This window comes from Ascaphus truei, chromosome 5, assembly GCF_040206685.1.
Source record: "Ascaphus truei isolate aAscTru1 chromosome 5, aAscTru1.hap1, whole genome shotgun sequence".
In the NCBI taxonomy this organism is placed as follows: Eukaryota; Metazoa; Chordata; class Amphibia; order Anura; family Ascaphidae; genus Ascaphus; species Ascaphus truei.
Window position 1 is genome coordinate 7,519,708 of NC_134487.1, and position 17,132 is coordinate 7,536,839.

Genomic DNA, 17,132 nt, shown 5'->3' on the forward strand with positions numbered 1-17,132 from the left:
TTCCTCTGTCCGAATGTAGTGTTGGTTTTCGCAAAACAAAACGTTTCTCATTGAGGCCAAAAAGTTCTACCTGTGACCCGTTTGTCCATATGTACATGTGTATTTATTGTTTGAATGCATGTGGTGCTTGTTTGTTGCATGGCGTGTGTATGTGCGTGTGTATGTGCGTGTGTGCGTGGGCCAGTTGGTTAGACGTGCCTTCCATCCTGCCCCTGACCTCCCCTGACTATACACTTTGCTGTCATTCTCCGTAGCTTTCCCTTCCAGGGAAATACAATGTCAAATCATGTCTGCGGGGGAAATACGGCGAGTTTGCGACATAATACCGTTGTATATCCCATTAAGGACAATCCCCAGGAGCGGCTGAAGGTTTCTATTCAAATCATATTGTAAGTGATGGGGAAGGTGTGGGGTGATCGGGCTTTCACTCGATTACAGATATCTGCGGTATAACACCACACTGGCACTGAAGACCCCTCTGCTGACGTAGGGTCTTAAATAAATTGTCAAGAGCCTTTCAATGATCTAATCCCAGATGAGTTATCACCCAGGATGCCGCCCGGCAGGCCATTGGTTTGCCGGGGGTGGTACCTTTCCCTCGGATATTGGGAATTGTCACAGTATGGATCTGCATTAGCTGGGCACTGGGGCTCCGAGCTGTCAATAGCTTCAGCAGAATACCAATTAAAACGCCTCTCCTAAATAAGGCTGTTAATGAGATATTGAGCGGTGCTGGGAGGGTGTGTGGGGGACGGCAGGCTGCCACGCCATGCCACGGCTGCATGCTACATGTTATCCAAACAATTCCTACAGAACCCCACAGGGCATCTCTCTGTGGCACAGCTTGCATTAGGGTAATACAGCTCCCCCCCAACCCCCGCAGTGAGCGCACTGGCACCCCCCTCTTCCCCGCAGTGAGTGCACTGGCACCCCCCGCAGTGAGCGCACTGGCACCCCCCTCTTCCCCGCAGTGAGTGCACTGGCACCCCCCACTTCCCCGCAGTGAGTGCACTGGCACCCCCCGCAGTGAGTGCACTGGCACCCCCCTCTCCCCAACAGTGAGTGCACTGGCACCCCCCCTTTCCCTCGCAGTGAGCGCACTGGCACCCCCCTCTCCCTTGCCCCTCGCAGTGAGCGCACTGGCACCCCCCTCTCCCTCGCAGTAAGTGCACTGGCAACCCCCTCTCCCCCGCAGTGAGTGCACTGGCACTCCCCTCTCCCTCGCAGTAAGTGCACTGGCAACCCCCTCTCCCCCGCAGTGAGTGCACTGGCACCCCCCTCTCCCTCGCAGTAAGTGCACTGGCAACCCCCTCTCCCCCGCAGTGAGTGCACTGGCACCCCCCGCAGTGAGTGCACTGGCACCCCCCTCTCCCCAACAGTGAGTGCACTGGCACCCCCCCTTTCCCTCGCAGTGAGCGCACTGGCACCCCCCCTCTCCCTTGCCCCTCGCAGTGAGCGCACTGGCACCCCCCTCTCCCTCGCAGTAAGTGCACTGGCAACCCCCTCTCCCCCGCAGTGAGTGCACTGGCACCCCCCTCTCCCTCGCAGTGAGCGCACTGGCACCCCCCTCTCCCTCGCAGTGAACGCACTGGCATCATCCCCCCCCCCTTTGCTCGATGACCTCAGATAATTCAGCAGTGGTGAAGTGGGTCAATGGTACACAGCACCGTGTACAGCAGCGGACCTCAGTGCCAGAACCTGATGCACTTTACCCAATGCACAAATGCAGTAACACACACACACACACACACACACACACACACACACACACACACACACACACACACACACACACACACACACACACACACACACCAATATACTGTCAATACAAATATAGGATAAGTATCGGTTGTCTAAAGTTAGCATGGGTTAAATTCCACGGGGGGCTTTTTTTCAACCTCATCTAGTATGTAACACAGAACACACAGGTTAACGCACTGATACATCCACAGTACATGGAGGTTACCGCACTGGTACACATAGATACTGCACACAGATACAGACTACACATTAACACACCGATACACACATTAACACGAGGATACACACTCGTGTATACACTTCTGAAGCTGGAAGCCTGTGCTACTGTGCCCATATGGGTGTTACCCAGATATGACGATATCTCAGACACGGGATGACACACCCCAGGGGAGCGGTGTTATCACACAGCCTGCCCAGAGCCGGGCATTGTGCCAACAAAATGTAGCCTCACGATTTACCCAGCGACTGATCTTCCTTCCATTAAATCCAACACAAAAAGGTGTGATGGGTGGTGCAGGGGGAGTGAGGGGGAGAGAGGGAGAGATAAGGAGGAGTGAGGGAGAGATAAGGGGGAGTGAGGGAGAGATTAGGGGGAGTGAGGGAGAGGTGAGGGGGCAAGGGAAGGAGGAGTGGGAGGGACGGGGCAAGAGAGGGAGGAGGGGGGAGGGATGGGGCAAGGGAGGGGGAAGTGAGGGGGCAAGGGATGGAGGAGGGAGGAGGCAAGGGAGGAAGAAGTGAGGGAGGGGGAAAGGGATGGAGGGGGCCAGGGAGGGAGAAGTGAGGGAGGGGAGAAAAGTGAGTGGGGGAGAAGTGATGGAGAAAAGACTATCATCTGAAAGGGGCAAAACAAAAGGAAAGAGAGCAGAGTGAGAGGGGAGAGGCAGAGAGAGGATGTCAGCGAGGTGTTGGGGACGGAGGCGTTCTGCTTCCGCGCCTGTGATTGACGTGTCCACCTACCACTTTGTGGAACTGCTTCTCCTTGCGCACTTCCACCATCACCAGGCCCTCCTTCACCAGCCCCAGGCCCACGTCGTCCTTGGAGTCCGCGAACTGCAGGGTGACGTGTGGGCAGCCGCCCCCCGCGTGTTCCACGTTCAGCAGGCACTGCGTGTTCTGGATATCACGTACCACGTTATCTACCACGTCCGTGCGGGCATCGTCCTGAAGGGGGTGGGGGGAAAGATGGAGGTGAGAAGGAAGGGGAAAGGTAGAGAGAGAAATACACTCTAAATGTGTAACAGAGAAATAAGGAGAGTAGGTGCTTAAAGGGGAAGCAGTGGAACAGGTGAGAATACGCAGCAGGAGTAGCCGTGTGGACACTCTAGTACAGGCTTTGGGCCTATTAAAACACAAATCTGCTTATAGGGCAGAGCATAGGGCTGACTTTCATATAGGAGAGCCGCACCTAAGCAGAAATGAAACCCACGTCTTATATATTCAGACTATCACCGTTCGTGGCGGACACACCAGTCTACTTACGTCTTGGGGCACCTGGATGAACGCGAAGCAATACTCGATGGCCTGCGCAGGCAGGGTGCGCACGCTGAAAGGTGGGGGGATAGGGCCCAGGCGAGTGGAGGGCAGGACTTCCCTCTGCGGAGAAAGAAAACCATCATTAAGGAAGTCCAAGGATCAGCAAACCCCATTTATTGTACAGATCCGACATATACCTATACATAAATACATATACACACAGGGATATACATACACCTATACATAAATACATATACACACCAAGGGATATACATACACCTATACATAAATACATATACACATATACACACAGGGATATACATACACCTATACATAAATACATATACACATATACACACAGGGATATACATACACCTATACATAAATACATATACACATATACACACAGGGATATACATACACCTATACATAAATACATATACACATATACACACAGGGATATACATACACCTATACATAAATACATATACACATATACACACAGGGATATACATACACCTATACATAAATACATATACACATATACACACAGGGATATACATACACCTATACATAAATACATATACACACAGAGATATACATACACCTATACATAAATACATAAATACATATACACACAGGGATATACACACACCTATACATAAATACATATACACACAGGGATATACATACACCTATACATAAATACATATACACATATACACACAGGGATATACACACACCTATACATAAATACATATACACATATACACACAGGGATATACATACACCTATACATAAATACATATACACATATACACACAGGGATATACATACACCTATACATAAATACATATACACAGGGATATACATACACCTATACATAAATACATATACACACCCAGGGATATACATACACCTATAAATAAATACATATACACATATACACACAGGGATATACATACACCTATACATAAATACATATACACATATACACACAGGGATATACATACACCTATACATAAATACATATACACACAGGGATATACATACACCTATACATAAATACATATACACACCCAGGGATATACATACACCTATACATAAATACATATACACACAGGGATATACATATCGTGCAGAGCTGACAAACTAATTGAGCTGCCTTTGGTGTATGTGTGTTTATAAATACACACACACACACACACACACACACACACACACACACACACATATTATACACCGTATATACACACACAGGCACATAAGATTGTAAGCTCTTCGGGTCAGGGATTTCCTTTCCTATTGTCTGATCTTGTCACACGTATTGTAGTATAATTCCCTGCACGGTATTGTCTCTTGTAGAGCGCAGCGTACCCTGCGGGGCGCGATATAAATACAGATATACATACACCCACACAAAGGCGCAGTCATTAGTATATCTGGGCTGGAAGGAGCATTGCTCAACTATTTCCTCCCCGGGCCCTAAGGCAGCAAAGGAATTCAAGTTGGTAATCGTGGGCAGTAGCCAACAGCAGGGAGATGAAACGACGTGAAGAACAGAAAGCCACGTTGGCCGCGAGCGTGGCTGGGGGTGGCAGCTGTGCCTCTGGTGGAAGTTCGGAGGAGCCTCGCTGCGCGGCCTGAAAGCAGCCGGAGCTCACATTACGGAGGGGAAAAATAATCTTTATTTGCCGGGGACGGGATGGAGAGATTAAAACCTCATTAAACAGCAATCAGCTCATCGGGAGACCTAGAAGTGCGATATTTAAACAAGGCGGCGAGCGCTGAGCCGCGCACGTTCCTGCCCGGGTAATTACAGGATGATCAGAGTTAGGGCTCGGGTATAGTGGGCTCGCGTGCGCGACGGAGCGCATGGCGGGGAGGCGCGGCGGACGCGTCACCCGGCTGGATCGCCCTCATTGGCTGGATCGCTCACGTGACGCGGCCATCGCGCGCGCACACACACACACAAAAAATGACGGCTCAAAATCCTGCAGCGCGGTTGCTCCAAATCGCTGGCGCCACCGCGGCTTTCGGGGAGACCACCAAGGTGCAGCTTTATGCGGGTGGGCAACAAGACAGGGACAACGCGAGGTGGGTGCCAGGGAAAGCGGGCACTGGGCGTTCGCCGATCATAAGGACCAACACACATTTTAATGGGAAGACTTCAGGGGAAACAGATCTATCTCCATATCCACTGGGCGGCGGGCACCTTGCTCAGGGAGAAAGTGGCTAGAATGTCTCCGCCGATAATTACAGACAGTGGGGCGGATACGGGAACGAGGAGGTTTACGTGCAATATCACACGTCCCTTTTGTTCCTTTAAACACAAATTGATAATGGTTAAAAAAAAGCAAGGGAAGATTAACTGGCCAACTGCCGGCCCCTACAGCCGGCGGGACCAACCCCACCCCGCCCATGCATGCCGGCCCCTACAGCCGGCGGGACCAACCCCTCCCCGCCCATGCATGCCGGCCCCTACAGCCGGCGGGACCAACCCCTCCCCGCCCATGCATGCCGGCCCCTACAGCCGGCGGGACCAACCCCTCCCCGCCCATGCATGCCGGCCCCTACAGCCGGCGGGACCAACCCCTCCCCGCCCATGCATGCCGGCCCCTACAGCCGGCGGGACCAACCCCTCCCCGCACATGCATGCCGGCCCCTACAGCTGGCGGGACCAACCCCTCCCCGCCCATGCATGCCGGCCCCTACAGCCGGCGGGACCAACCCCTCCCCGCCCATGCATGCCAGCCCCTACAGCCGGCGGGACCAACCCCTCCCCGCCCATGCATGCCGGGCCCTCGGCACGTGAAAGGGTTAACAGCACACGTGCATTTGCATCACTAATACACGCAAATACGCTGTACCAAACATTGCAAAGATGAGATGCTTTCTGCTACATTAAATGCATGAGATATAATGAATTTGTCTAATTGCTTATCTCGCACGCACTTCTGCTTTGTGTCGGGAACGGCGCGCTCATATTTCTCACTTCTGGTAATTGTTTTGTTTGTTTTCGAACGCACGAGATTAGTTTTTTTTTTGGGTGCGTGTTCTAAAGAGCACAATTACATTTAGCAACACACACTGCGGCAGAGCGAAGGATCCAATGCGACGGGAAGTATTACATCGCCACGTTTAACGCGTCCAGCGGGGATCCGGCGGGGAAATGGATTTCTGTCATCTATTTAACCAGGATCCATTGAGATCTGCATCTCGTTCCTCGGTACGACCCAGGGAGACGGCGACTGAAGGCAAGTGGTAGGTATACAGGAAAAGATACTCCCGCTTCAGCTACAAAGTATATACAAGTGGTGGCGGGGCTCCCCTGGGTTAGACAGGCCGAGAACACTAAATAGGACACAGAAACCCCAGTTATGGACACTCGCCCACAAGGCTGGTTGATTAATGAAATTAAATAAATAAACTTTTATTCACAATCAATATAAAATAATGGGTATTAAAAATGATCAACGACGCGGAGATTATCCTATAGTAAGTGCTGAGGTAAGTACCTGGATCAGTACTAATGTTTTGTATGGAGTGTGGGGTGTCACGTAAACCCAACTCCTACAGAGGTATTATACAATCAATGGTACACCCGTGTAAGTAGACTGCGGGTTACTGGGAGGAACTAACCACACACTAACGTTGAGGAAACAGACAACTCCTGATGGATAGCGAAGGTAATGGTCCTACTGGTGGTAAAACCTAGTGCTAGTACAAGACGGGTAATGTCTGTGTAACAGCTGCTCCACCGCCAGGCGCTTGATGGGTGCAATGGGTGCGAACACTACTCAGAGCAGTGAGGCTGTTGGGTCTCAGACTGGATCATGCCACGAGCAGGGAGACGCAACACAATTACAATTATCTGGCGCGGTCTAGGAAGAGTCTCTGCGCGTGCGTGCGCTGTGTGCTAGTCACACCTTATATACAGGGCCGAGTGCTTATTAGTTCCTCCCAGTAACCCGCAATCTAGTTGTAGGGTGTACTATTGATTCTGTAATACCTCTGTAGGAGTTGGGTTTACGTGACACCCCACACGCCATACATAACATTAGTACTGATCCAGGTACTTACCTCAGTACTTACTATAGGAACATCTCTGCGTCGTTGTTCGGTTTTAATACCCATTATTTTATATTGATTGTGAATAAAAGTTTATTCATTTCATTTCGTTAATCATCCAGCCTAGCGGGCGAGAGCCCATAACTGGGGTTTCTTTGTCCTATTTAGTGTACACTGAAGGCAAGTGGTCCAAGCTGGAACTGAACCATCAAAGTGTTTATTCAAAACCAACACCCTAACCCAGGGGTTTTCAACCCTAAAGGAACCCTAAAATTATAGTGTGACATTCTGGGAAACCCCAACCCTCTCTAATAGCGTGTCTGAGATCAGATGCATTGTAAGGAACCCCAACCCTCTCTAATAGCGCGTCTGAGATCAGATGCATTGTAAGGAACCCCAACCCTCTCTAATAGTGTGTCTGAGATCAGATGCATTGTAAGGAACCCCAACCCTCTCTAATAGCGCATCTGAGATCAGATGCATTGTAAGGAACCACAACCCTCTCTAATAAGCACGTCTGTGATGAGATGCATTGTAAGGAACCCCAACCCTCTCTAATAGCGTGTCTGAGATCAGATGCATTGTAAGGAACCCCAACCCTCTCTAATAGCACGTCTGAGATCAGATGCATTATAAGGAACCCCAACCCTCTCTAATAGCACGTCTGAGATCAGATGCATTGTAAGGAACCCCAACCCTCTCTATTAGCGCGTCTGAGATCAGATGCATTGTAAGGAACCCCAACCCTCTCTAATAGCACGTCTGAGATCAGATGCATTGTAAGGAACCCCGACCCTCTCTAATAACACGTCTGAGATCAGATGCATTGTAAGGAACCCCAACCCTCTCTATTAGCGTGTCTGAGATCAGATGCATTGTAAGGAACCCTAACCCTCTCGAGGGGTGCCCGGGGAACCCAAAGATCCCCTGTTGAAAAACACTGCCCACCCACACAGCAGGGCCCATTTCATTATTTCCTCGAGTCTTACTGTGCCCAGTAAGGTGAAAGCTAACCTACGTTCAGTGGGAGGTTCTGCGTCAGTGCCCAGATCGGCACTATTGACGTTTAATGAACAACACCCTCTTCCCCCACCACCCGTCTTTAAAACAACCGAACCCCTCGGTGAACCCTTCACTAACAGCCACACAGCGTTTTGCGGGTGGTAATTATCGACATCAGAAACTCATCTTGTGTCCAGGCGCTCAATTTGCCAAATATCAGATAGTAGCCGGGGTGGGAGAGGGCAAAAAGGTCTTTACAAAGTAGCGCTCGTGTCGGATAAAAGACCAGGAACAGATGTAAATGTATTAAAGAAATGAAAAGTTCAGTCCGCGCTCTGGCTCTTTAAACTTGGAGTGTTGGTCCCTCTCAGTTCTCTTGCTGCTTCTGTGTTTATGAGGTGACTGTTGTGGCTGGCGGTTTTACTACCCACCACCAGTACACACTCAAGTGTACCGTTCCTGCTTATTTCCGATAATTTCTATGCTATCAAAAACGGACAGGCATCCTAAGGACACCTATTGAAGGCCCCGGTTCCTGCACATGTGTGCTACACTCCGCACCACGCTACCACACGTGGAGGACAGGAGAGTGAACAGAGACAGCCCCAGCGCGCGGGTCTGATCTCTCAGAACTGAGATTACCCTTCATACACTACCGACACACTTTATTGAAGTGTGGTCGGTACCGCAAGCCGGGAAATCTCCCGGCTTGCTAGTGGCCGCCCCTCGGCGTGCCGCGCGTCATAGACGCGCGGTCACGCGTCATCGGGAGCGTGCGCCCCCTGCACGCGTGTCCAGGGGCTCCCCGAGGGAGCCCTGGTGTCCCGCGATCGCGGGACAGCGGCAGGGGGTTCCGGGGGACCCGGCGGACCCGGCAGCGGTAGGGAGAGTGCCCCGATCGGAGGGCGCTCTTCCGCTGCTTCGGCGTGCGCCCGTCACACTCGGGCGCGCGCCAGGCTACTGCTGCGGCACAGAACGGGCAAATGCTCGAATAAACTGTGCCGCAGCAGTACTTCCTATGTGATGCCCTACTCCTGTGATAGACACCAGAATCGGGGATTATTAAAGAAATTTTATATGTAAGTTACTAATTTTATTATTTGTTGCTAATACAATATCTATCTCTCATCTTGGTGCGCTTTTGTGTTTTTTCTTGTTTTGTAAATGTATTAAACATGGGGACAAAGCTCCGGGACGTGTGTGGTAATGAAGATTTCACCGAAGGAATTAATGTGTGAGCTCTGGGTGTGGAAATAAAGAGTTAATGGTGCTCCATACCCCCTAATACCAGAAATACTCGCCTGCACCTCTTGCTATGTAATGTACCCCTCTCCCTGTCCTCGCTCAACCCCCTTTCCGTCTCTACTGCATACCGCAAGGGCGCTCTCCCCTTCACTTTCTACCAATACCCCCTCTCCCCATACTATGCATAGCCACTCATCTTTATAGAAACATTTTCCCGTGCCCCTCCCAGCCCCACTGCCATACCCCCTCCCAGCAACACTAACATGCCCCCTCCCAGCTCCACTGCCGTGTCCCCCCTCCCAGCCCCACTGCCGTGCACCCCCTCCCAGCCCCACTGCCGTGCCCCCCCTCCCAGTACCACTAACATGCCCCCTCCCAGTACCACTAACATGCCCCCCTCCCAGTACCACTAACATGCCCCCTCCCAGTACCACTAACATGCCCCCCCTCCCAGTACCACTAACATGCCCCCTCCCAGTACCACTAACATGCCCCCCCTCCCAGTACCACTAACATGCCCCGTCCCAGTACCACTAACATGCCCCCTCCCAGTACCACAAACATGCCCCCTCCCAGTACCACTTACATGCCCCCTCCCAGTACCACAAACATGCCCCCTCCCAGTACCACTAACATGCCCCCCCTCCCAGTACCACTAACATGCCCCCTCCCAGTACCACTAACATGCCCCCCCTCCCAGTACCACTAACATGCCCCCTCCCAGTACCACTGCCATGCCCCCTCCCAGTACCACTAACATGCCCCCTCCCAGTACCACTAACATGCCCCCTCCCAGTACCACTAACATGCCCCCCTCCCAGTACCACTAACATGCCCCCTCCCAGTACCACTAACATGCCCCCCCTCCCAGTACCACTAACATGCCCCCTCCCAGTACCACTAACATGCCCCCCTCCCAGTACCACTAACATGCCCCCTCCCAGTACCACTAACATGCCCCCCCTCCCAGTACCACTAACATGCCCCCTCCCAGTACCACTAACATGCCCCCCCTCCCAGTACCACTAACATGCCCCCTCCCAGTACCACTGCCATGCCCCCTCCCAGTACCACAAACATGCCCCCTCCCAGTACCACTAACATGCCCCGTCCCAGTACCACTAACATGCCCCCTCCCAGTACCACTAACATGCCCCCTCCCAGTACCACAAACATGCCCCCTCCCAGTACCACTAACATGCCCCCTCCCAGTACCACTAACATGCCCCCCTCCCAGTACCACTAACATGCCCCCTCCCAGTACCACTAACATGCCCCCTCCCAGTACCACAAACATGCCCCCTCCCAGTACCACTAACATGCCCCCTCCCAGTACCACAAACATGCCCCCTCCCAGTACCACTAACATGCCCCCTCCCGGTACCACTGACATGCCCCCTCCCAGTACCACTAACATGACCCCCCCCCAGTACCACAAACATGCCCCCCCCCCCCGTCTGGGTGTATTGGTGGGACGTGTATAAAGCTCGGCGCACGCAGCTGCCACGATGTGACACAATGCGGCTCCCACGCTTCGGGGGACAGGAAAACGTGGCTGCGATACTCACATTGCCGTAGTCAATGTAGAAAATGTGGACCTTGGCTGCAGAGTCCACTTTCTCCACTCGAGCGCGGTACCTGCGGAGAGAGGGGGGGGGGAGAGAGTGAGCAACGAGAAGAGGGAGGCGGGGGGGGGGGGGGGGGAAGGTGAGTGAGCAGAGGGGGGGGGGAGTGAGCAAGGAGGAAAGGGGAGGGAGGAGGGGCGAGTGAGCAAAGATCAGAGGGGGGGAGTAGAGTGAGCAAGGAGGAAAGGGGAGGGAGGGGGAGTTAGCAAAGATCAGAGGGGGGGAGTAGAGTGAGCAAGGAGGAGGGGGAGAGTGGGAGAGGAGGGAAGGAGAGAAAGCAAGGAGGAGAGGGGGAGGAGAGGGGGAGGGGGGGAGGGAGGAGAAGGGGAGGGGGGGGGAGGAGAGGGGGAGCAGAGGGAGCAAGGAGGGGGGAGTAGTGTGAGCAAGAAGGAGAGGGGGAGCCGATGGAGCAAGGAGTAGAGTGAGCAAGGAGGAGAGGGTGTCGGACAGTGAGCGAGGAGCTGGGGGAGCAGGGTGAACAAGGAGGGGGGAGGAGACTGAGCGTGGAGGAGAGGGGGAGGAGAGTGAGCGAGGAGAGGGGGGGAGCAGAGTGAGCAAGGCGGAGGGGGAGGAGAGTGAGAGAGAGGAGGACAGGGGAGGAGAAAAGTGAGTAAGGTGGGGGGGAGGAGAGTGAGAGGAGGAGAGGGGAGGAACAAAGTGAGCAAGGCAGGGGGAGGAGATTGAGAGAGGAGGAGAGGGGGGAGCAGAGCGAGTGAGGAGCAGAGTGAGCAAGGCAGGGGGAGGAAAGTGAGAGGAGGAGAGGGGAGGAACAGAGCGAGTGAGGAGGGGGGAGCAGAGTGAGCAAGGTGGGGGGGAGGAAAGTGAGAGGAGGAGAGGGGAGGAACAAAGTGAGCAAGGCAGGGGGAGGAGATTGAGAGAGGAGGAGAGGGGGGAGCAGAGTGAGTGAGGAGTGGGGAGTAGAGTGAGCAAGGAGGAGAGGAAGCAGAGGAGTAGAGGAGGAAGCAGAGGAGGAGAGGGGGGAGCAGAGTGAGCGAGGAGGAAGCAGAGGAGGAGAGGAGGAAGCAGAGGAGGAAGCAGAGGGGGAGAGGGGGGAGCAGAGTGAGCGAGGAGGAAGCAGAGGAGGAGAGGAGGAAGCAGAGGAGGAGAGGAGGAAGCAGAGGAGGAAGCAGAGGAGGAAGCAGAGGAGGAGAGGAGGAAGCAGAGGAGGAGAGGGGGGGAGCAGAGGAGGAGAGGAGATGGGGCAGTGAATTACTGCTGTAAAGCGCTGTGTATATATATGGCGGCAGGGCGCATATCCCTGGATAAATGTACATATCTTTATTTCCGTACACGCGGCGAGGCGGCGGGCGCATATCCCTGGATAAATGTACATATCTTTATTTCCGTACACGCGGCTGGCGGCGGGTCGCATTAAAGGCACACGACGCGTCTGCTGGTTTCTATCGTCTCCCACCCCCATAAAAAGCTGAACGAGAAACCCAGCCGCCGGGGAGCGCGTGCGCGCGGGGAACATGCGCGCGGGGTATGATGCAGCGCGGCTAATTAAAAGATTGATGTATGCTGTTTAAAGCCAATATACCAAACAACAGCTATAATTAGAGAACAGATATGTCTGGGAATTTGATGTTCCTTTTCAGAGACGCTTAAATCCCAGACATCTCCTGGAGAAAAGCGAAAACGCAGAGCCACGTGGGCCAACCCCAGTACTCAAGGGCCATCAACAGGCCAGGTTTTCAGGATATCCCTGCTCCAGCACAGCTGGTGCCATCAGTCCCTGCGTCAGCACAGGTGGCCCAGTCTCTGCTTCAACACAGATGGCTCAATCAGTCCCTGCTTCAGCACAGGTGGCTCAATTGGTCCCTGCTTCAGCACAGGTGGCACAAAGCTGTGGCAGGGATATCCTTGAAACCGGACCTGACTGGAGTTGGTCACCCCGACTCTAAACCAACATGCGTGTTCTAATTTATCAGACTGGGCTTAGTGCCCATCGGGACAGCCGGCTCCGGGAGACGGGGCTCGGCCTAGCGAGCCGAAGGACACAGGGAAGTTTAACCTCTGTGCTGCCAGGGAGGTCAGTGCTGATCTAATGCAAATGTGGTGGAATTAAAGGCGGACGCCTCTTGGGTTTGTGCGTGGAAACGTCTCTGCGCCGGGGCTTACACGTTCAACCCCACATGGAGACAGAAGATGGGAAATATTTAGCATGTAATGTGATTAACAACGCTCCTTAGAAAAATGCAAACGCCCTAAAAGAAATGTTTTTCTTATTAGATTCCGTAGAAACGGCGTTTTGATGTCTTTTTTTTATTTTTACCGGGTCCGGTGGATTTGTAACATTATCCGGTAATCACTATTAAGAACAGAAGAGCCTGGCTTTGTTCTGCCAGACCCAGAGACGTGAGCTTTATACCCCTCTTCCTGTTAATCGCAGCTTAGCACCGCTTGGGGATCTGGGCCTAAGGTGGGGACTCAGGAAGTGAATGGGCGCTTCCATAGTGCCCTGATCAGCACTATCGCAGTTTGGGAATCAAACTCCAGTTTCATCAGAAGAGACTAAATAATGTTTGTAAAAAAAGAACTAAAACTTTTTTTTTTAAATAAGATTTTTAAATAATAAACAGGTATAATAAGCTTTATTTTACCCGCGGACAATAATGCAGAATATTGCGTTATAACTTACAATATCAAAGAGTTTCCATAGGATAATGTGGAGGGGGGGAGGGAGGGGCGATAGATGGGAAGGGAGGAGGAGAGAGAGAAGGGGGCAGGCGGTAGAGGAGGGAGGGGGGAAGGGGAGAGAAGGGAGGGAGGGGGGAAGGGGAGAGAAGGGAGGGAGGGGGGAAGGGGAGAGAAGGGAGGGAGGGGGGAAGGGGAGAGAAGGGAGGGAGGGGGGAAGGGGAGAGAAGGGAGGGAGGGGGGAAGGGGAGAGAAGGGAGGGAGGGGGGAAGAAAAGAGTGAGGGGGGAAGAAAAGAGTGAGGGGGAAAGAAAAGAGTGAGGGGGAAAGAAAAGAGTGAGGGGGGAAGAAAAGAGGGAGGGGAAAGAGGGGGATAAAAGGGAAGGGGGGAGAGAGAACGGATGGGGGAGAGAGAAGGGCTGGGGGAGAGAGAAGGGGGGAAGAAAAGAGGGAGGGGGGAAGAAAAGAGGGAGGGGGAAAGAAGGGAGGGGGGAGAGAGAGAAGGGAGGGGAGAGAGAGAAGGGAGGGGGGAGAGAGAAGGGAGGGGGGAGAGAGAAGGGAGGGGGGAGAGAGAGAAGGGAGGGGGGAGAGAGAAGGGAGGGGGGAGAGGGGGGAGAGAGAAGGGAGGGGGGAGAGGGGAGAGAGAGAAGGGAGGGGGGAGAGAGAAGGGAGGGGGGGAGAGAGAAGGGAGGGGGGGAGAGAGAAGGGAGGGGGGAGAGAGAAGGGAGGGGGGAGAGAGAAGGGAGGGGGAGAGAGAAGGGAGGGGGAGAGAGAAGGGAGGGGGGAGAGAGAAGGGAGGGGGGAGAGAGAAGGGATGGGGGAGAGAGAAGGGAGGGGGGAGGGGGAAGAGAGAAGGGAGGGGGGAGGGGGGAGAGAGAAAGGAGGGGGGAGAGAGAAGGGAGGGGGGATACTACTCATTGTACTTCAGCGTAGCCCAGTCCTCCGGCTACAATCTTTCTTCTGGGCCCTAACAGTATACTGTAAGGCTGCGCTTATAGTGCCGGCAATGCGACGTTGCGCCAAAACAAATGCATTGCCGTCGTCGCGTGCACTTATAGTAAGCGCGATGCTACGGCACGGTCACTGGAAGTCATCTCAATTTGATTTTTCCAGCAACCGCAGCCTGACGTCACCGTCACTATAAGTGCGGCCTTAGTCCTGTTAGGTACAGGCACTGTGAGGGATAAGCTCTCTCATGAAGGCCTAGCTTGTTATTGCAGCCTGGATACAGTGTTACTGTATCCAGGGGCGGGCCTAACAACAACCAGAGAATGTCATCCCTGGGGTGGATACTGGCTGGGTCACATGCCATCATGTGATGCCTGTCAGTATCGGACTTGCCCTGTTATGGAGCAGGGTTACAAGCCCCATCCCCTGGGGTACATAAGCTGAAACTCTCACAGAAGTCAGGGCTCTCTCCCCTCCCCTCTGTGGGGTGGGAGCATGTTACCCAATATACCATCAGCGGGTAAAGGAGCTGGGAGGAGGCCTACAGGGCCTCAAGCCTTGTTGGTGCTGCTCCAGGGACTGTGCCTACTATGAACATGCATATGCTATGAATAAAGACAAGTTGGACTACACTTGTGGCTGCTTTTCTGGGACATTATCTGAGGGTCAGTGTGGACCATCCTGGCAGTGCCAGGATCCTCACCGGCTGGAGGCGTTGCACCATGTAAGATCAGCACTGAGAACCTAAGGGGGTGTGTGTGTGGGAATAGCAGCCCATTTGTCTGTTATTGCCCTATTGCCATTACAACCTGTTTCCCCGTGTGGGACCGACACCCCATCCTTCCCCATGAAACTTACCATTCCCCATCCACGAATTTGGCGATGCAGTAATCCCCGCGGCGCGGTGAGAAAGAACCTTCCAACGGTGGGTTGCTGGCAATTTCACTCCTCATGCTCTCCATCAGCTTCTCCAGCTGGGTACCTGCGTGGGGACAGGAGCACAGCAATGCTGACTGGGACTGTATACTGCTACCCACACCCCTACACAACGCTACCCACACCACTATCCCCCCTATCCATACCCCTACCCACCCCCACTCTAACACCAACTCATCCCTAGGGGAGATAGCAGAGAAGCTACAGTGAGTAAAGACACTGAGTGTGTATCAGGGGAACCTGGTTCAATTCCCGGTGTCCCCTCCTTGTGACCTTGGGCAAGTCACTTTATCTCTCTGTGCCTCGGGCACCAAATACATAGATTGTAAGCTCTGCGGGGCAGGGACTGTGTGCTCACTATACTGCAATTCTGAAGCTTCTGAGTCCCACTGAAATTATTACTATTATCAGCACACAGACCATGGCACTTCCCATGGGGACATTCGGTCAACGCAACAGTCAGAACAGATTAGCAAAGCCTTGAGCCCCTTCTAACCACGGGCCCCATCACATCGCTGTCCTCTCGGCAAACCTCGCCCGGACGCGAATGATTGATTCCTTGAAGCAGTTATTGGGGTCATAACAGAAATGTTTCTGTAGGCCAACGCGGAAAAGGATTGATCGCCACCAGGCCTGAGACCCATCCAAATCTTAGAAGGAGTTTGTAATTCAAAGTTCTACGGCCGGATCTGCCCTGGAGACGTGACGAATCCTTGTAGGTTGCGATACCTTAAAGGAACCACCGTGAAAGTTCTGCCATTCTAGCGTGCGGAGCTGAGAAGCCACAGGCCTCTCCTACGTAAAGCGATGGGACATTACTAAATATTCCGCAGGGTCCCCGTGGCAAATATGTCAGACATGTGCTGCCTTGTATGGAGAAGAAATTCCAACGGGGGACACACTGAATACCAGACGCAGATATCCCAAATGTATAACAAATACATCAACAAATAATTACACAACCAAGGACATGAAAAAGATAAGTGAGCATATAGTGCAGGGAAGTACGAAGAGGCGCGAGGGGATATACCGCGTCAAACGGAGAAGTACAGCGGCGAAAATACGTCTCGTTATACCTCTAGCATAGGCGGCTCAATCAGTCCCTGCTTCAGCACAGGTCGCTCAATCCATCCAGCACAAGTGGCTCAGTCTCTGCTTCAGCACAGGTGGCTCAATCAGTTGCTCAGTGTTCGACTGAGCCACCTGTGCTGAAGCAGGGATATCCTTAAAACCTGACGTGTTGGTGACCCTTGGGGTGTGGAGTTGGCCACCCCCTGCTCTAGAACTTCAAAAAGGTACCCACGCATTGCGATGCCTCGCCACGTGTGCACGCAACTTACTCACCAAGTGACCACGCTAGAAAGCCACGTGACCGAGCGATCACGCCAGAGTGACCTTGCCATTCCCAGAACACCGTGTGTGTGTGCGTACC

The 17,132-nt window shown here is 53.1% G+C and overlaps 1 protein-coding gene across 2 annotated transcripts in view; it reads right to left on the minus strand.

The window, feature by feature from the left end:
* Positions 1-17,132, minus strand: part of SND1 (staphylococcal nuclease and tudor domain containing 1) — an 810,790-nt gene that overhangs the window by 11,592 nt on the left and 782,066 nt on the right. For both annotated transcript variants that reach the window (XM_075599279.1, XM_075599278.1), the window contains exons 19-22: positions 15,623-15,746; positions 11,124-11,193; positions 3,244-3,357; positions 2,722-2,925 (exon numbers count right to left, since the gene is read on the minus strand). In XM_075599279.1, coding sequence (XP_075455394.1) covers positions 2,722-2,925; positions 3,244-3,357; positions 11,124-11,193; positions 15,623-15,746 — 512 coding nt within the window. The remainder of the gene's footprint in view (positions 1-2,721; positions 2,926-3,243; positions 3,358-11,123; positions 11,194-15,622; positions 15,747-17,132) is intronic.